Source organism: Lathamus discolor, chromosome 19 (assembly GCF_037157495.1).
Source record: "Lathamus discolor isolate bLatDis1 chromosome 19, bLatDis1.hap1, whole genome shotgun sequence".
Lineage (NCBI taxonomy): Eukaryota > Metazoa > Chordata > Aves > Psittaciformes > Psittacidae > Lathamus > Lathamus discolor.
Genome location: NC_088902.1, coordinates 635,767 through 655,104, shown reverse-complemented (window position 1 = coordinate 655,104; position 19,338 = coordinate 635,767). Strand labels below are relative to the sequence as shown.

General features: G+C 60.9%; 1 protein-coding gene across 1 annotated transcript; it reads left to right on the top strand.

Moving 5' to 3' along the window:
• The first annotated feature begins 1,921 nt into the window (after positions 1–1,921).
• On the top strand, positions 1,922–11,734 carry NUAK2 (NUAK family kinase 2). The gene is made up of 7 exons (XM_065698468.1): positions 1,922–2,156; positions 6,504–6,624; positions 7,881–8,032; positions 8,339–8,404; positions 9,242–9,361; positions 9,555–9,687; positions 9,769–11,734. The coding sequence occupies exons 1-7, from the start codon at positions 1,968–1,970 to the stop codon at positions 10,902–10,904; spliced, it is 1,917 nt and encodes a 638-aa protein (XP_065554540.1). The 5' UTR covers positions 1,922–1,967; the 3' UTR covers positions 10,905–11,734.
• The last annotated feature ends 7,604 nt before the right edge of the window (positions 11,735–19,338 follow it).

Here is a 19,338-nt window from a genome sequence, read left to right as displayed (position 1 = left end):
GGGGCACACACGCGTCTGTAACTTAGGAGAGTGAAATCACTTTGTTTATTGCAACAGTAAGGGAGGTTTGGACCTTCCCCCTTCTCCTGCAATCTCTGGGCTGTGCCTGAACAGGATCCTATCTGTTTACTTTGACATTGAAATTGCAGCAGTTGAGTTAATCTCATCTGCGCCTTGTTTATCTTCCCTATGGGCCCTGCTGCCCGTTCGGTCGCAGAGGGAAGCACAGCTCCTGTTACTGCACAGTGAATAATTCATTATCACAGCTCTGCTCCAGTGTCTTCCTCAGACAGGCTCGTGTTAAAGCAGGGGGAGAGATTTACCCCTGGGTCACGGTGTGCTTGGGGAGGCTGGGAAGGATGCAGGAGGAGGCTGGAGCTGCCAGGGTGTTCATCCCTGGCATCTTGTGAGGAATGGAGCTGCCACATGGCCACAGGCAATCAGAATTAGGAGCAGTGGCAGCACAAGATATCTGTGCCTTTACTGCATTGAAACGGTATTTTGTCTGTAGTTTGTCCAGCACTGAGACAGATCACAGTGATGGATGAGCAGCGTTCTGGTGAGTGGCTTAATCCAGGACCTGGACCCTGCAGATGTACCCTACAGGGCAAATGTCCTCAGTGGGCGATTTTATTATCTCCATCCTCCAATACCCAGATTGCAAAACCACCCAGGGCACGGCGGCACTTGTCTGGGTCTCATCCTGACGCGGAGATGGCTCGGCTGCAATACGCTGGTGCTGGGACACGGCACAGCTCCATCCTGAACCGCCTCAGGAGCGTAAAGCCCGCAGCGAGGGGCCGGTGCTGGATTAAATCATCCCTCCCAGACGCTTCCAAACCCCTGAGCTGCTGGAAGTGGTGGGAAAATCCAGCTCTGAGCGCAGGGATGAGTAATGCTGCAGCTATCTCTTTCTTCAATCAATACGGTGTGTCCTCACACATGCCAGAGCTGGGCAAGACCTCTTGTTTTGGCTGCTCTGGGGAAGTAATTGCATTCTTTTAATATCTCAAAACAAAGATTTACCACAGGGGCAAAAGAGACCACACGGGAGGTGCTGCGGAACCGAACAGAAGCGTCTGGGAGAAGCCTTTGTGTGGGAGCACCGGAGCAGCCGCTGATGCGCTCCCCCAGCGCTCCCCCCCCCACAAGCCGGGCAGCGTGGTCCTGGGATGAGTGCGGTCCGGCTGTGCTTGCCCGGGGCTCTCATTGATTTTGCCCCCAAGAAATGTTTTATTCTGAGCCCCTGGTGCTGTGGCTCCTTGCAGCTTGTGTGTGTGTGTGTCTCGGCTGGCTGTGCATCTGCCTGCCTTGTGTCCCTGCATCTCTGCCGGGGTCAGACATCCAGGCGCTTTGCTCTGCACCCTCCCAGTGCTCTGGTCCTGAGCTGCTTAGAACCAGAGAATCCCAGACTGGTTTGGGTTGGAAAGGACCTGAAAACTCATCCACGGGCAGGGACCCCTTCCACTGGAGCAGCTTGCTCCAAGCCCCTGTGTCCAGCCTGGCCTTGAGCACTGCCAGGGATGGGGCAGCCACAGCTCCTCCGGGCACGCCGTGATGAAATCACAGTCTCTTCTCAGCCTTTGGGTCCGAGCCTCTCCTGCATCACCCGGAGCCTCCTCAGCTCCCCATAATCCGCGGGCCCCTTTCACTGCCGCTGCTCCCCCTTCGTGCCTGCGCTGCCTCTGCCCCCTCTCCCCTTCGCACTCAGCTTGTGGGTGCCCCCCCCGCACCCCGGGCTGCGGCTCCCCCTTATCCCCGCGCTCTGCGCTCTCCCTCTCGGCTCCCCCCTCCAGTGGGGGGTCCCCGCAGCCCGGCCCCCCCCGCTCCTCGCACCGGCTCCCGGGCGGGGCGGCCGCCGCCTTGCGGCCAATGGGCGCGGGGGGGGGCGCGGCCGCCGCCGCTTTTAGCGGCTGGGGCGGGCGGTGCAGCCGGCACCGGGGCCGGAGCCGGGCGAGGAGCGGGGCATGGAGCGGGCGGCGGGGGCGGCGCTGGCCGCGGAGCTCACCAAGTCCCCGCGGCCGCTGATGAAGAAGCAGGCGGTGAAGCGGCACCACCACAAGCACAACCTCAAGCACCGCTACGAGTTCCTGGAGACGCTGGGGAAGGGAACCTACGGGAAGGTGAAGAAAGCCCGGGAGCGCTCCGGGAAGCTGGTGAGGAGCCTTTATCCCCTTCCCAGCCTCCGCGCATCCTCCTGGGGAGCCGGTGCGGGCTTTCTGGGCATCCCCCGCGCTGAGCAGCGCGGCCGCGGTGCCTCCACCCCTATTCCCTAGCCCCAGTGCGGCCCCGCAGCCGGTCCCGGCCCCGCTCCCCCCCACCCCGGCGCAGTGTGCGGGGAGGCAGCGGTGCGGGAGGACCCAGCACCTCGGGGGCCGCAGCTCCTCTCACCCACTTGACCGCGCCGGGCTTCCTGGTGAAAGGAGCCCGCAGACATCCGGCAGCCCAGAGCAAACACGGCTCTCGAGTCTGAAGGGTTTTCCCCTTCCTCTCGCCCCGGTTCTTGGCTGGGTTTGGCGCACGCCAGCAGCACCCGGCCCCTCTGAATCAGGGGGCTCTGTGTGATGCGCGGCTCAGCCCAGAGCAAAGTGGTGCAGTGCTGGGAGCGTGGAGGGAGGGCTCCGGGAAGTGGGTGCTGCTGTCATAGCATGGTTTGGGATGGAAGGGACCTTAAAGCTCATCCACGGCCACGGTCAGGGACACCTTTCTCTAGCCCAGGTTGCTCCAAGCCCCGTCCAACCTGGCTTTGAAGCTAAGCAACCCTGTCCTTGGGGGATCTGCAAGGGCATAAGGGGAAAGTGGCTGTGATTTCCCTGCCTCTGTTCCATCCCCAGCACGCAGCAGTGTGGGATGGACCCCACAAAAGGTACTTGCACATCCACCAGTCTTGAGGGCATGGGTGAGCAAGGAGGTTCACTGTGAGCAGTGAGACTGGCCCAGCCAGGCTCAGATGGGCAGAGCAGGGTGTGAGATCAAGCCACTAACACGCTGCAGAGGCACGGCAAGGGAAACAGCTTGAACCTGAGAGGTTTTCCTGTGTAACGCCACAGCTCGTCATTAAGTCGCATCCACCGCTTCCAGCAGCTGATCCGATTCGGAAGAAGCTGCTGTTTTGCTGCATAATCGGGGCCTTGAAATGCAGCTTCCACCCACAGCCCTAGAAGGGTCCCTCCCCTCGGGAGGGGTGAGAAGTCTTGCCTTTCCCCGCCTGCACCTCACAAAGCTGGAATCTGAACTGCAGGAAAACCTGCCTGCGTGGGGGAGCCCCCCAGGACAGGGCTTCCTTTGACCAGCAGCATTGCGCTATTGTATTGCAAACTGAACACGCAGGCCAGTGACTCCTCAGTAGGAGATAGTCACAGCTTTGACTAACGAGTGCCTCATCGGGCTGGCCGGGTAGGAGCAGGAGGTTTAACCGCAGATCTCTCCTCTTCCCACAAATTCTCTCTTGGAGCGCTCAGTGTTTCCGGACCTGGTTAATCTGCAGTTTATCCGGAGCGGGGTGCTTGTTTGCTCCTGCTTTAAGTGGCTTTCACTCCTCAAACACCGAGGTGCGAGAGCAGGTAGTGCCACCTCCGCCGGTTACCCCTCACGGGATCCCATGGTACCGGCTGAGGTTGTAAAGCTGGAGCCGCTCCATCCATGGGGTTTGCCTCTGGCTGATCAGAAGCTGCCCCTGTCAGATGCAGTGAATATTGAACCACCTTTGTCCTGCTCAGCTTGCTTCTTTCCCTCTCAATTTGAACCAACCCACCGGGACTTAGCTAGGGTAAGATGTGTCTGATCAGTCGGTCAGCTGCAGGAAAGACCAGACAGCTGATTCTGGGGGGTTTCTATGAACATTCTTTGTCTGAAAACACCGCGTTTTGTGGTTAGAAAGCCTTTAGGTGAAACGATGCTCACGCCTTTTGATGTGTGCCCTTAGAAAACTGTTGTGTCCCTGAAGCATCAAGTGGATTGTTTCCCTTTCCTTTTTCCTCTTCTTTTTCCCTGCACCTTTCGGGTTGAAGGCTCAGCATCGTGTGCCATGGTGGTGCAAACTGCCCTGTGTACCTGTTTGCATGGCAGCATCCGGGCCCTGTGGGACTTGCAGTGTCTGTGGGCTCGTGTGGTGTCAAGGGGAAGGCAGCACCTGGAATATTCCCAAGCAGCAAAGCCTCTTTTGATCTCCAGCAAGGGGTGAACCCTGGTCTCTTCCGTAGTGGGTTGTAATCCATATTTCATGGAGCATGAAATGCGGCACTTTGCAATCTGGAACAACTTCTGAAGTGGTGCCTGGGGTTGTAGCTTAATGCATCTTTCAGCAGCTGCTGAAAATACCTGTTCTGCCCCCAAAACTTTAATTAAAGCCTCTTTGACTTGGAAAGTACTTTCAAGTTCTCCAGGCTCCTACAATGGGACTTCTTGGGGCTGTTTCCTGCAGGAGATTCTTCTCATAGCATTGGTGGTGAAGGCACTGTGTAGGCTGGGGCTGGTCCCCACCTCCAGGATGGGCAGGCATGGCCTCCTCTGTCCCAAGGGGAGATGCTCTGCTGTCAGCCCTCTTGGGCAGGGGATGTTTTGGAACAAAGCTGCTTTTCAGCATCCCTGGGGAGGGAAGGGATGGCAGGGACCACCCTCCCTGCAGGGATGCGTCCTCCCCCCCTGAGCGGCTGCTTCAGTGTCTCTTGTAGATGCGGACCCTGACGGTGCCGTGCCCTCGCTCTGTGCTCTGCCCGTTACACAGGCAGCACTCAGCAAGGGTAGCCCTGGGCTCTAACAGTGCCCCAGACCTGCTCCCGGCTGCTGCAGCCCTGCTCTGGCTGCCTCGGAGGTCACTGACTGCAGGCTCAGAGGCGAGGGCGTTCTCCAGCTGGGCTGGATGCAGCCGAAGGCATCTCCCGAGGCTCCCAGCGCCGGCAGCCTGGAGCCGCCGGGGTTTTTATGGGCTGTGGATCTTGCCCTGAGCTCTGGCTCCGCAGCGGGTGTGCAGGAGCACCTTGATCAGCAAGCAAATGTGTTGGGCTGGATGCTGAGCCCTAGAAGGGAGGTGAATAGAGCGAGCCAAGAGGAATTTGGGAGGGCAGGAGAGGCTGATTTGCTGCATAAAGGCTTTGCCGGCTTCTGGTGGGGGTCAGGAGCGAAAAGCTTGTTAAACTTTAACCTGTTCACTTAGCGCAAAGGTCATGGAAAAGAATAGCTGGCTTTCGAGAAGCTATTAAGCACTTTCAGTATTGCTTTGTACAGAAACCTGGGCCTGGGTTATTGAACTTCCCTTGGCCGGAGTCCGTCCTGCTTCGTTACTTCAAGCTGTAAGGTGCAGGCACCATGCTCTCGTGGTGCACAAGGGGCACCTCCTGCCCTGGCCAGTGCAAGCAGAGATGTGCTCTGAGGCCAAAGGGATCCCATGGTCACCTCTCCTGTGCCCATTTGAGCCCTCAAAACTGGCACATCCTTCTCCCATGAGGGCACTGATGCAGTGGCTGAGTTCTTGCTGCTTCAGCATCTGGAATCCTGTTGTGGGTACAATGGGCTTGGCTTAGCAAAGGCTGCATCCTTGCTCCAAGCCTTTTACTGCTTGGTGGGCTCCAAGGAGTGAGGTTTCCAACCCCCCTAAATCAGAGGGAATCACGGCTGAGCACCCATCCTGCACAGCCAAAGCTGGAGGAGGTCCCTGTGCAGTGAAGCCATGAGCATCACTACTGTGGGGGCTGGTGGGTGCCCATTGCCCCTCTCCCCGTTGCTGGGAGACCAGCGTGGGGGTCCCTTTGCAGGATTAATGCTGTTCTGCATTCTTGCCTGGTAGAAATAAAAGAGGTTCTGCTGGATTCAGTTGTAAATTCAACCCTAGGAGCGCATTGTCTCTCCCCAGCCCCTTTGAATGAGGATTAGAAGGCATCTATTCTCCAGCCTTTACTCTTCTTTCTCCTCCCCTTTCAATTTCCTTGTAGAGGATAACTTGAAAAGCTTGGAAAGGAGCTGCATCATCAGCGCTGGGTCTCCCCTAGTCCTGTGCCGGGGAGGGAGCTCTGTATCCCGAACTTTCCTACCTCTCCGTAATCAGCTCCTTGAAATAAGCATTTACAAGGAAAGCAAAACCTGGTTCGTTCCTTTTCACTTTCCTGACCCAGGGAAGACGTTGTTGTTGTTGTTATCTTCCAAGTCATGTGTGCAGGTCACATTCCTTTGGCTGGCTGCGGTCCAGCGGCGGCTGGAGCCTGGGACACGGTTCCTGTAAGCCACGGCACATAAACGAGGATCAGGGCCTCGCTACCTGCGGGAGGAGGCTTGGGAGCTCCTCTCGGAGGAGTGGGCAGCAGGTTTCCCTTGGGAAGTCTAAAACCCTATTTGCTGAAGTTCATGCTCATTGGAGTTGATGGAGGAGCTGGGCCATTGATGTCCTGCTTGTGAGCCCCTTCCCAAAAGAAGAGGGTGGGTTTCTTGCTTGGCACCAGGCTTTGGGAAGCCACAACATTCCTGCCTCTGGCAGATGGGTGACCCTGTGTGCGTGTTCCCATCCGCAGGTGGCGATTAAGTCAATCCGGAAAGACAAAATCAAGGATGAGCAGGACCTTGTCCATATCCGGAGAGAGATTGAGATCATGTCCTCCCTCAACCACCCCCACATCATCGCTGTCCATGAAGGTGAGAGCCCTCCTCTTCCCTCTCCTCCCCTTTCCAGCAGCATCCCAGGGCTGGGTACCAGGGCTGGTTACCAGAGCAGGATCTGCAGTGGGGTTCACTCTCATGCTCTCCTCCCCCTGCTCATCCAAAGCTGTTGGCTGTGTCCGGTGACTCAGTGCTGCCGGTGTCCCCCCTGCACTTTCCTGCAGCTTCGAGGGGAAATGTCTGCTCCAGAAATAGCCATTTCCCATCCTATCCCCTCCTGCCTGGAGAGGGAAGCCGATTCCAGACAATGACGTGGCCTTTTGAGTCATGAAGCTGGTGAGGGGATGTGCTGCAGTGGGGTTCTGGTCCCCATGAACCCCAGTGCTGTGTGTGGCTCCTCCGGTTGTGCTGGATGCTCATCCCAGCCACAAAAGTGCTGGAGCAGTGGGAATCTGCAGCTGTGCTCTTAGCCTGAGGCAGGAGCTGATCTCAGTGCTGGAATCCTCATTCCCTCCCTGGAGCATAGGAAAACCAACCCACAGGGTGATGGGAGAGCTCTTGGTGCTGCTGAGCTTGGCTTTATGGCCAGGGCTGCCCCATTCCCGAGGTGTGGGGCAACACCAGCCAAAGGGGAACTTCTCAAGCTATAGATAGGACCAGACTTGGAGCAAATCCCAACTGGATCAGTCTTTGCTTAAACCCCGCATGCCCCGTGCTCTTCATGGGGCTGGATCTGCCCAGGTTCATTGTGCTGGGCCGGAACGTGGCCGGTGCCACCTCACTGGTGTATGTGAGGTATCCAAAGTCCTTCTGCACTCCAAACAAAAGTGAGTGGCTTGGCAGCTCCTGCGCTGTGTTTGCAGGGGCTGAGTCACTGATTGCTGGAGCTGAAAATACCGAGGGAGCTTTCTGCAAACAGCTCTTGGCTTGAGCGTGTGGGAGCAATGGGAACGCACAGGAGGGGCCCCATGGCTGTGCCCACCAGGAGCTCCATCGCCTTTCCCCTTGGCAGGGCTCCATCTAGTGAAGAGCCACGGGTCTTGGTCCCCTTCTGGCAGAGCAGAGCCTTTCTCCTATGGCTGCAGCAGCCCCGGTGGCACTGTGGGATGAGGGTGACAGCTCCGGCCATCCCCTCCTGCAGACCCCCCAGCACCTTCTGCTCCACAAAGCGGACCGAGGGACAGGCAGTGGGGTGGGAAGTGTTAGAGCCACGCAGGACTTCAGGGCTCATCCCAGAGCTGTGCTGGGAGCTCGGAGCATCCCTCTAATGGGTTAATCCCCATCTCTGGCAGTGTTTGAGAACAGCAGCAAGATCGTCATCGTGATGGAGTACGCCAGCAAGGGTGACCTCTATGACTACATCAGCGAGCGGCAGCGGCTCACGGAGCACGAGGCGCGCCACTTCTTCCGCCAGGTCGTGTCAGCCGTCTACTACTGCCACAAGGTGGGTGAGCACCGGCTTCCCACCCCATTCCCACCGGGAGGGCCCAGCAGGGCCGGCTCCAGGCAGGGCTGCAGCGGGCGGGTTGGGATGCGGTGCTGATGGTTGCTGGGCTGCCACCCTGCTCCCGACAGCACCGGGAGCTGGTAGCACCCGTGTTGGGATGTGGTTTACAGCTCGTCCTCATGGCGCACCCAGGGGCATTTACTGCTCCTCTGATTGCTGTCACCGCGTCCTGGTTGCGTGTCCTGGCTTTCCCTTCCTCAAACATGCTGTAAAGTAACCTCTGCTCCCCCTTCCCTTGTGCAGAACGGGATTGTCCACAGGGACCTGAAGCTGGAGAACATCCTTCTTGATGCCAATGGGAACATCAAGGTGAGAGCCTGGCCACCATCGGTGTCACCCAGCGCAGGGGTCTAAGGGATGCTGCCCACTGGGGACGGACAGGGGGTGACCACAACACCCCATTCCTTTAGGACACGTGCTTCCCGGAGCTGTGGAGAGCCATCTGTCAGCTCCGGGCCTGCTGCCATCAGCCTGCAATGCTCTTTACTCAGGAGACGGGGAGCCAGGAGGGTGCTGGTCCCTGTCCCTGCTGTCTGTGCCTGGCAGTGGAGCCAGAGAGGCTGCAGAGCCCCAGTGCTGCCCAGTAACACCAGAACGTCTATATGTGCCTGCTGATAAGAGGGCAAAGTCTGAACAGTGAGGTCAAAACCTGCCCGGCTGGATAAGGAAGGGCTCTCCCAGGGAGATTCCCAGCTTCACTGGCCCTGGGTGATGCTTTTTGCGTGCAGCCTCCCAGGGAGGAAGGACACAGCCACAGCTTGGCATTGGTGATGGACAGGGTGCGGGGCTCTGTCTCTGCAAGGGATGACTTGGGAATTCGGAGCTTCTGCTCGCTGTGAGGCGCTGGTGCGAGGGGGATGATGAAAGCTCTAAGTGGAGCAGACAGGGGCTGAAGCAGCCTCGGGTGGCTGTGAGGGAGCTGGAGGCTCTCCCTGTAACCACACCTTTGCCTCTGCTCGCAGTGTGCTGGTGATGGAGCCACAGAGCTCCCATGGGTGGAATGGAGCAACCTCGGGTGGGAAGCCGGGTTCCTGCTGCTCCCTGAGCACACCAGGGTGTTAAGCACAGCCCTGGATTCAGCCAGGCTTGGGGCTGGAGACCCTCGGGGTGATGCTGGTGGATAACGGCTCTAAATCATCTCTTTAGATTGCAGACTTCGGCCTGTCCAACGTTTACCAGCAGGACAAGCTCCTGCAGACGTACTGCGGCAGCCCCCTCTACGCATCCCCCGAGATCATCAATGGGAGGCCATACAAGGGCCCAGAGGTAGGCGATGCCTTACCCCTGTGTGCAGGAACCTCTTGTCTTCTCCCTGCTTGCACCTGGGGAAGTCACTGGTTCATAGAACTGGTCACAGCCCTCCCTTGGGGCTGCTAGGGGGGTCCTGCAGCCAGGGTGAGGCCTGGGGCAGCCTGGTCCTGCTGTGCCCCCTCTCCAGGCTCATCTGTCCCCCCGGCAGGTGGATAGCTGGTCCCTGGGTGTCCTCCTCTACATCCTGGTCCATGGCACGATGCCGTTCGACGGCCACGACTACAAGACTCTGGTCAAGCAGATCACGAGTGGGGACTACCGGGAGCCCACCAAGCTCTCAGGTAGGCAGATCCCCCCCCACCTTGTGTGTGCGTGTCCCCTTCCATGTGCTCTCCTCAGCCCCTGACCTGCCCCTTCCACAGATGCCTGCGGGCTGATCCGCTGGATGCTGATGGTGAACCCGGAGCGCCGCGCCACCATCGAGGACATCGCCACGCACTGGTGGGTGAACTGGGGCTACAAAGTGCCCCTTGGGGAGCAGGAGCTGCTGCGGGAGAGCGATTCCCCCCTGGCCACGGTGGCAGAGTGGCTTCGCCGCTCCTCGCGGCCCCTCCTGGAGAACAGCTCCAAGGTGCGATGCTTCCTGAAGCAGCACCTGCCCGGCGCAGCCCTGGAGCGGCAGCGCTCCCTCAAGAAGTCCAAGAAGGAGAACGACGTCTCCCACGCGCTGCAGGAGGTGGCCCCAGCCCTGGAGAACCCCTCCAAGTCCATCCTCAAGCGACCCAAGGGCATCCTGAAGAAGAGAAACTCCTGCGAGCAGAAGGTGCCCGGCCCCGGCCCCCCGGCAGCAGCGCCCACGGGAGAGGCGAGGGTTGAGGATGATGAGGCGGCTGCTGCGGGTCTCGCCTGCATCCTGCCCTCGGGAATGCTGCCTGGCAGCGCGGCCGCCAGAGCAGTGCCCGCAGCCGTGCCCAAGAAGGGAATACTGAAGAAGCCCTCGACGAGGGAGTCGGGCTATTACTCATCCCTGGAGTGCTGCGAGTCTGGGGATGTCCTGGATGCAGCCAGCTTGGACCTCGATGGGAACGTGTTTGCTGACACCCCCTCCCCGGAGCCGGGCGCCCAGGGTCTCCCTGCCCGCAGGAAGGGCATCCTCAAGCACAACGGCAAGTTCTCCTCTGGCAGCGCCGAGGCGGAGGGTCCCCCCGGGCAGGGCTTTGGGGGGTTCAGTGAGGTGCCCCTGCCCCAGGCGCCCCGCGCCCGCCCGTCCAGCGCCGTCAGCGAGGACAGCATCCTGTCCACGGAGTCCTTCGAGCAGCTGGACCTGCCCGCCCGCATCCCCGCCGGCAGCAGGGGCATGCGGGGCTGCGTCTCTGCCGACAGCCTGCTCCGCCTGGAGGAGGAGGAGGAGGCGGCGGAGGAAGGGCGCAGGCTGCGCCGCTGGACCGTCACCCACTGCCGGAGCCCGCTGGCAGAGAGCAGCGCGGCCCTGGCCGGATGCGGCAGCGTCACCGAGCTCTACAGCCGGGCCGTGCCCATCGGCATGAAGCTGAGCTGAGGGCACCTCCCACCGCGGTGCTGTGCGTGCCTGGGGGTGCTGAGCCGCGTCCCACACATTCACCTCGCAGCCTTGTGCCCCGCGGGGCCGGGGGCATTGGATGGGGATGCCCCAGGACATCAAAAGGACCAAAGCCCCAAGTGATCGCCCTTGGAGGGGCTGCCGGGCCCGGAGGCTCCTTGCTCCATCCTCCCCTTGCAAGCAGGCTCCTCTCATGGTGGGGAGGGTGAAACCAGGGGGCTGGGTGGGTGTTTTTGTCTTTGCACTGTATTTTGGCTGCACAAGGTAACGATGGGGTGGGTGATATACCTCAAACAAGCTGGACATGTAGCAGGGTACTAGGGAGGGCTGGAAGCTGCTGCAGGGCTCTGGGCTCTTGGGATGTACTGGCAATGCGTCCAAACTGCCCCGACCCTGGCTCTTCCCCCTCCTGCACTGAGAGACACAACTGGATCTGGCCAAGACCCCGGTCTGAGAACACTGATGCCAACGTGGGGTTTTGGGGGGGGGGGGGGGTGTTTTGTTGCTTTTTAATGGTGAAAGGAGGAAAACAAAAGTGCCTTTGGGGAGGCACCACTTTATTTATTGCCTTTGCCCACCTTGGTGCAGAACTGCAGCAGCACGGGATGTGTCTGGCTCCATCACAGCCTCCGGCAGGCTCTCTATGGAGGGGTGGAGGTGTCTGTGCTGTCGTCTCATGTGCCACATGTGGAAGCTCCTTTGCACTATTGCCACGTATCCGCTGGCCCTTTCCCTTCTCCAGGGTGTGGTTTTCCCTCCTCCCTACAAAGTGGTCTTGAGAAAACCCATTAAATTCAAAGCAAATGGTGGACCTGAGCTGTTCTTGTGGTTGCTGTGCAGCGCAGGGGGGACAGGGAGGTGGGATGGGTGCTGGTGCCTGGCTCAGCATACTGTGGGATGGGGCTGGCTCTCACTCCAGTGCAACTGAGCGTGAGTTAGGTCTGAACACGCGTCCTATGGGATGCAAAACCTCCCTGTGACTCTGGACACGTGTTCTGTGCATGTGCAACCTCCATGCACTGTATGAGCTTAAATGGGTGTCTCCAACCTGTGCGGTGCTGAGCTGTGATGTGGTTCATCCCTTCCCTGGGGACTCAGCACCCATAGGAAGGTGATGGCTGGAGGCTGCTGGGGCACCCCAGCACAGTGATGGTGCCAGCCCTGAGCCCCTGACCCAGAGGGCAATGAATGAGCTGGAGCTCGGCTGGGACAGGTACCAGGGGCTGCCTCTTCTCCAGCCCTTTCCCCCTCGTTCCTTCCTCCTCTCCTTCTCCTGTGCCGTCAAAACCAGTTTTATGGCTCTGTAAAGCACTGGAACAATTTCCAGTTGAGTTACCAGGAGATGCTCCAGGTCTCCACCATGGAGATCCTGTGGCACGGAAGCAGGGCTGCCTGCCAGGAATGCTGCCCCTGTGCCCATGGCTGAAGCCGTGGGAGGCCCATACGCTCTGCCCCCCACTGTGCATTCCCTGCGTGCTTCCCGTGCTATTGGGAAACTCCAAGCTGCTCCGAGGGCATCCAGCTTAGCCAGGGCAAAGTCCCTGTGCCCTGTGGGTGCTGAGGGTGAAGTGGGGGCTGCAGCACGCGTGGCTCCAGCACATGGAGCATCCCAAGGCTGGGCTGAGGTTCCAGCTGAGGGGCAGAGCCTCCTGTTTGGTTTGATTCCGGAGCATCCCGGGGTGCTGTGGTCTGGTTTCATCAATGATGCAGGAAAACCTCCCCTCGTGCTGAGCTGGGGGATGCACAGGGCTGAGGAGCCAGCGGAGCGCCCCAGGCTGGAGGAGCGGGTGAAGGAGCCTCAGCCCAAAGGCACCCCTGAGACCCCCCCCTCCGCACCGTGCCCCTGTTCCCGGCATTCCCAAGCCAGCCCTTGGCAACGCTCCTTTCATCCCAGCCCTGGTTTCCGCTGCCCCCCGTATGGCAGCTGCCCCCCCCCTGCTCCAGCCGGGAGCTGAGCCCCCCTTTCAAGCCACCACTATTATTAAGGGCTCTCTTTTATCCAGCCCTTTCATCCCAAGGATTCTCAAGCTCTTTGCTTCCCTCCTGCTTCCCGAGCTCCCGGGGGCTGCTCAGCTCCATCCATCCCACTTGGTGGTGGCGGTGGTGGTGGGGGGGGGGGGTTTGAAGTGGGTGACAATGACCTCAGCAGCATTTCTGCTCAGAAAATGCCATCTTTGGGGCATCTGGCCCCATTGCGTTTGCTGCCTCGGGGTGTGGGAGCAGGGCTGTGCTCCCTCAGGGCTGGCTTGGAGGGTCCCTTGCACCCCTATGGTGGGTGCTGGTCCCCATGCACCATCCCCGAGCAGCCCCAGTGCCCGTGCGCCCAGAACTGGGGGACAAAAGGGGTGCTTTGGGTCAGGGCTGGGGAGCAGGAGCGGCTCCAGCGCCACTCCCAGCAGGTCCTGCCCGGCCGGGCTGGTTTCCCCGCACCAGGAGCTGAGTCACCCCGCGGGCCCGCTCCTGCCCGGGCTTGTGCCGGAGCACGGATGAGCCGGGCCCATATTTGGGGCTCGGAGCAGGGCAGGAGGAGCAGGACTGGGGGGACGCGGCTTGGGAAGGGAGCCGCATCCCGTGACCCAAAGCACATCCTGGGGCTCTGCTCCCCATTGCATCGGCAGGGGTGGAACTGGATGAGGGCCCCTTCCAGCCCAGTCTGTGATTCTTTAACAGCTGTGCACGGAACCCCTCTCAGAGAAGCGCACAATGGGTTGGAAAGGACCCATCCAGTTCCAACCCCTGCCGTGGGCATGCTGGAAAGGAGACGGTGGCAAAGCCACATTTGTTCTCCGAGCAGCCAGCTCCTGCTGATGCCCAGGGCACGGAGCAGCTCAAGGATGCGCAGGCGGATGCCCCAGGTACTCTGGGGTTTCGCTATCAGCCGCCCGCTGGCTGTCATCTCCCCAGCAGCCACCTCCGGCCGTTCCTTCCGGTGGGAATCTCCTCTTGGTGGTTTTCTTCCCCTCAGCTTTCCTTCTGGAGCACTTTTCTGCCCGTGGGCCCGGAGCCAGCACCAGTTCTAAGGCGTTTTGTCCTAACGTGGAGCCAGAACAATTAACACAACAAAGTCCCGCTGCTGCTTTTGCCTGTGATGCTTTCAAAGTGGGGCTTTTTTCTGTCTTAGGATGCCTGCGCAGGGACCTGTTTGATTGCTGCAGGTCTTTGAAGATCTGAAGGAGAGAAATCCCCACATGAAAGTGCTCCCATCTTCAATGGCACTTTGCTGCAGGCCGGAGCAGCCCAAGGAAGAAGGAGAAAGCAGCACCGGGGAACTTTGATCCTGTTCCTTGGAGCATGAGGAATGGCTGCGTCACATCTGAGACCTACACGTGGGATCCTGGACCTCACCTCCTGAAGCCCCTGGGCCCCTCTGGGCCCCGGTGGTGCTGCTCAGTGGGGCAGCTCCCAGGACTTCTCCAACCAGGAGGACTCTGCCCATGTCTCCAGATCAGAGCCTGATGCACTGGGGCTGCAGCAGGATGGGGCAGAGCACGGAGCAGGGATTTCACCTAAGGGACCACCTCTTGCCATAGAATCACAGAACCCCAGCCTGGTTTGGGTTGGAGGGACCTTAAAGCTCCTCCAGCTCCAACCCCTGCCCCGGCAGGGACCCCTTCCACTGGAGCAGCTTGCTCCAAGCCCCTGTGTCCAACCTGGCCTTGAGCACTGCCAGGGATGGGGCAGCCACAGCTTCTCTGGGCACCCTGTGCCAGCGCCTCAGCACCCTCACAGGGAAGAGCTTCTGCCTAAGAGCTCAGCTCAGTCTCCCCTCAAACCTGCCCTGGCTTCCATCCCGCCAGGAGCTGATGGGATGTGAAAGCCGCACAAATGCTCTCACCCTTTGCCTGAGCATCCTGCCCAGCACAGCCCCATCCTCAGAGCACGGCTGCGTGGAGGGCTCCATCCGGCAATAAACCCCTGTGTGCTCCTCAGGGCCTTCCCCCATGCGCAGAGCAGGCACGGGAGGCACTGATGGGGACACTGAACCAGCCCCGCTGAGCATCACCCAGCGAGCACAGTGGGGCCCTGGCACACCCCGATGCTGTCTCGGTGCCAGGCTGCCACCGGAGCCGGCTCAACCGCTTCCTCCGGGTGCGGGTTTGGCTCCGTGCACAAGCAGGTGAGGCAAGAGACGAGCCCGTTCCTCAGGCAGTGGCTCACACGTGGGGCAGAGGTTCCCAGCTGGGGATGCAAACCTGCTCCTCCATGGCAATGGTGTCCCCACCTATGCAAACACCACGGGAGCAAGAAGCAGGCCCCGTGGCAAACTCCCTGGTAGGTCCTGTGGGTATTGGTGTTCCCATTCCACCTGGAGGAACTGGAATCAGTAGCTCGCACAGTTACCCGGGTGCCTGGAGATGCAAAGCGCAGCCTCGCTGGATCATGGGGGCTGCCTCGCTTGGCTGGGTACCAGCTCCTGGGTTCGGGACCGGCCGGGTCCAGCCCTCCCAGCAAACCTGTCTGGGTGCTCCTTTGCATTCACAGCACCCAGATTTGCTGGGAAATCGCCCTCCCCTGCAGCTCCCAGCGGTCCTGTGCTCCGTTCCCATGCGAGACACGGGATGAGCTCCCCCATGGCGCTGGGCTGCGGGACGGAACCTCCCTCGCGGTGCACAAAAGGCTCTTGGCAGAGGTGTTTCAGAGCCTTCTGCTCCCCGCAAGATAACGGCGGCCCTGTGCTGAGCTGGGGCAGCAGCAGGGGTCTGAGCCTTTGGCCAGTGCCTTTGGCCACTTGGAGCCTGCTGCGGGGCACCAAACGCTGCATTTGATGTACGCTGCGACCTGCGCAGCCTCGTGAAGGCACGGCCGAGCCACGGCCTGAGCTGGTGCCTGGCTGGGTGAGCAGAGGCCGTTTGAAGGGGACGGGCGGTGCTGCCTCGTCCCCTGCTCCTCCCTGGTGGCCTTGGCCACAGCGGGGCCCCCCAGCCTCTGCCACTCTCCGATGGACCCGCGGGTCCCGGCAGCCCTGGGCACGCCACCATCGGTCCTGCCTCATCTCTGTCTTCCTCCTGCTTTCTCTTGTGCCTTTCTCCCCTCGCCTTCCCCTCCCTCCCCTGCGCTTTGTAGCTGCCCGACAGCCTCACTTCCCCCTCCAGCCCTTCCCTTTGATCCTAGGAAAGAAGCAATTGATCCTCCTTATCTTTATTGTGGTAGAGACATTCCCAGCACTGCCCTTAATTAAATTCCTCTTCATTTTCCTCCTTAAAGCCTCCCTTCACCCCAGCCCCAGACAAGTATTTGTTTCCGAATGTGCAATTAGGTTATGAGATTGGCCACGAGCAGCCGGATCCACGGGGATCAACATGGAGTTCAGGGGTAACCTTGAGGCTTTCCCCTCCCTGTGGAGCTGAGATGGGGGCTGACGGGTTCATAGAAGATTGAGGGGCTGCCCCATGGGTGTATGGGGCTCAGAAGCCCGCAGGACCAGGAAGCACAGCATCCACAGACACTGCCCTTCCTGAAGGCCGGTGTCACCACAAGCTGCGGCTCATGTGCCTTTGGTGGCTGCAGAGGGATGCTCTGGTCTGCCCTTGCCAACCTGCCTGTCCCTGCCTGTCCGCACCCGCACAGGGAAAGCTTCTGCCTTGCCTTCAGCCTGCACTCCCCCTGCTCCAGTCTGAGCCCATCACCCCTTGTCCCATCACTGGTGCAGTCCCTGCCGGTACCCAGGTGAGCCCCAGCGCCCCGGAGCTGCCGCCGGCTCTGCCTCTGCTCCGCCTTAAGCTTTTCCGCTCGGATCTTTGTCCTCCAGACGCGCTGCCCCCGGGGGCAGGAGCATTTCTCATGCAGAGCAGTCGAAATTCCCCCGGAGACAGCGCAGGAATGCGAAGCATTTTATCCCCGTACCAGCTCTTTCTTTAGCGGGCCTAAGCTTGGGCGGGGGGGCGGAATGCCTGGGGTCCGGCCGGCTTTCCCACTGATGAGTGCCAACATCCCCCCCTTTCCTCCTCATCTTCCTCCTCCTCCTCCTTGGGACCGCCCCCCCCCCGGGCACTGCACTCCCCGGTGTGCCTGGCTCGGGTGTCCCGATGGGTGCCTGGGTGAGGGTCTCCATGCCGGGGTTTGCAGAGGGGTGACGGGGATGTGAACCAGGGCTGAGGCAATGCCAGTAGCGCCCCAAAGAGGAGGTGAGCACCTCTGGGTGCCTGCATGAGGGAGCAGCCTCCAGCTCTTGGTGCTCCTCTCCTTGAGCACCAAGGATGCTGCGAGGGTGTGTTGGGAGATCCACCAGCAGAGCAGAGATCAAATACCGAATCCAGGATAAACCACTGCCTCGCTCATCTCCGATAAGTGCAATTACCCCTTAGACACCAACCCCATCCATCATTATTACTGCTTCCAAGCTCACTGTGGTGCCAGACCATCACGCAGGCGAGGCAGGGGAAGGGGGCCACCCCTCAGCCCGGGCACCCCAGGCTGCAGGAACCCTCCAACCTTTGACTTCCCCAGCTGAGCTCCCACCCTGTCCCCCTGGCACGCAGCGGGCACCAGGCTCTGCGCGCACCCGTGGGGTGCAGCCCACAGTGGATACACGCTGGGAAGGGGTGGCTGAGCCATGGGGTGAAGAGAGTCCCAATGGCCAACGACACCGGGGCCGTGTGCCCCACAGCCACCAGCGCTGCCTGGGTCCCCGCTGGCGCTGTCCCTGCCTTAGCCCGCTCTCAATAGAGAGCCCAGCTGCAGCTATTACATAAAGTGCAATTAGCAGCGAGGGCGAGGGAGGCCTCAATGGCATTAAGGAATTCCTCCCGGGCTGACGTCAAAGCTTCCCCTCTCCTCCAGCCACCGGCACAAAGGGGCACGTTATGAGCCCCCGCTGGGAGAACGCGAGTCCTCAGGGAGCCCCATGCGGGAACTGTCCCTGCCACCGGCAGCTCCCTCCTCCCCCTGCACATGGGAAGGTGCCATCAGGCCGCGTGTGCCAGCCGCTGGCCCGGGATGCATCGGGAATGTTGCTCCCGGCGGGATGGCACAACCCAGCCCATAGGCACTGCTGCTGCCCCGGGCAGGATGGCGTGGAAGTGGGGACCGGTCCAGGCAGCCGGGCAGGGGTGCGGGCAGCTACCAGAGGTCCCGAGATTCCACGGGGATGGAGAGCAGCGACCCAGCAGGCTGCAGGAGCTGCTCCAGCACCGGGGCCTCCTCCAGCCGCTGCCAAGGAGGTCCCAGGACACCAGCATCTGGGTGTGAATGCCCCAAAGCGCCACGGGGCCCTTTGCTGACGGGACAACGGGAGGTGTCGGGGCCCGTGCCCTGTGCTCCCACCCTGCGCTTTGCAGGGGACGCAGTGACTGCGGGTCCCAGGCAGACCCCCCGGGCAGGGGGACGGGGCTGCTGCGGGCAGGGAAGGGTTAAAGCGCTAATTGAGGCGAGGGACCCGCCCTGCCCCATGCGGCATTTAGGGAGGATGCTCCCGAGCGGCTCCGGGGCTGCTGGCTCGTTCCCGTTCTCGTCCCTGGCGGAGGCCGGGGGCCCCCCCGCGGCCGAGGGCCCGCAGCGCTCCGGTCCCTGCTCGCTCGGTAAGGCCGGCAGCAAAGCGGCTTTTCCCCGTCCTCTTCCTCCCTTCGGGGTCTGGGCTCGGGCAGAACGCAGGGAGCTGGGTTTAGGGGGCTCAGGCTCGGAGATGTGGCTGCTCGCGGCTTTGTTCCCACAGGTACTTAATGGGGTAAAGAGACCTGGGCCGGGGCAGTCCCAAGCACAGCTTTAGACTGGTGGAGACTGGAGGGAGCAGTGCTGAGGGGGAGGACTTGGAGGTGCTGGTCAGTGAGAAGCTCCCCATCACCCGGCTTGAGCCCAGATCCCCCCCGTGTGCTGGGTGCACCCCCAGAGTGTGAGCAGCAGCTCAGGGAGGGGATCCTGCCCCTCTGCTGCGCTCTGGGGAGACCCCCCCTGCATCCTGCATCCAGCTCTGGGGCAGCAGCACAAGAGGGATGTGGAGCTGTTGGAGCGAGCCCAGAGGAGGCCACGGAGCTGCTGCGAGGGCTGAAGCAGCTCTGCTCTGGAGCCAGGCTGAGAGAGCTGGGCTGGAACGTGAGGATGGGGCAGGTTCCCCAGGCCCAGCGCAGCTCTGAGCAAGCCCACCTCGAACAAATGCAGTTCACAGAGATATTGACCAGACAGGATGGGCCCCGGGTGCCACCCGCAGCGATGCACCCGGCTTCACGGAGCCTCCACAAAGGTCTGTATCGGCCCTGCTCGGTCCTGGGTGCGTGGAGGAGGTGGGAGGTGTGCACCCTCCCCTGCACACGCTGGAACTGCCTCTGCCCCTCCTGTGGGGCCTCAGAGGACCCCATGCCCTGTGCATTGGGCTGCGAAGTGCCACCAAAGAAGTTAAGGGCTAAATTCCCAGCTAAGGCAAACTGGTTCTAAAGTCAGTGGAGTGGCACCATTTGTCCCAGAGGAGGCTGTGACTCTG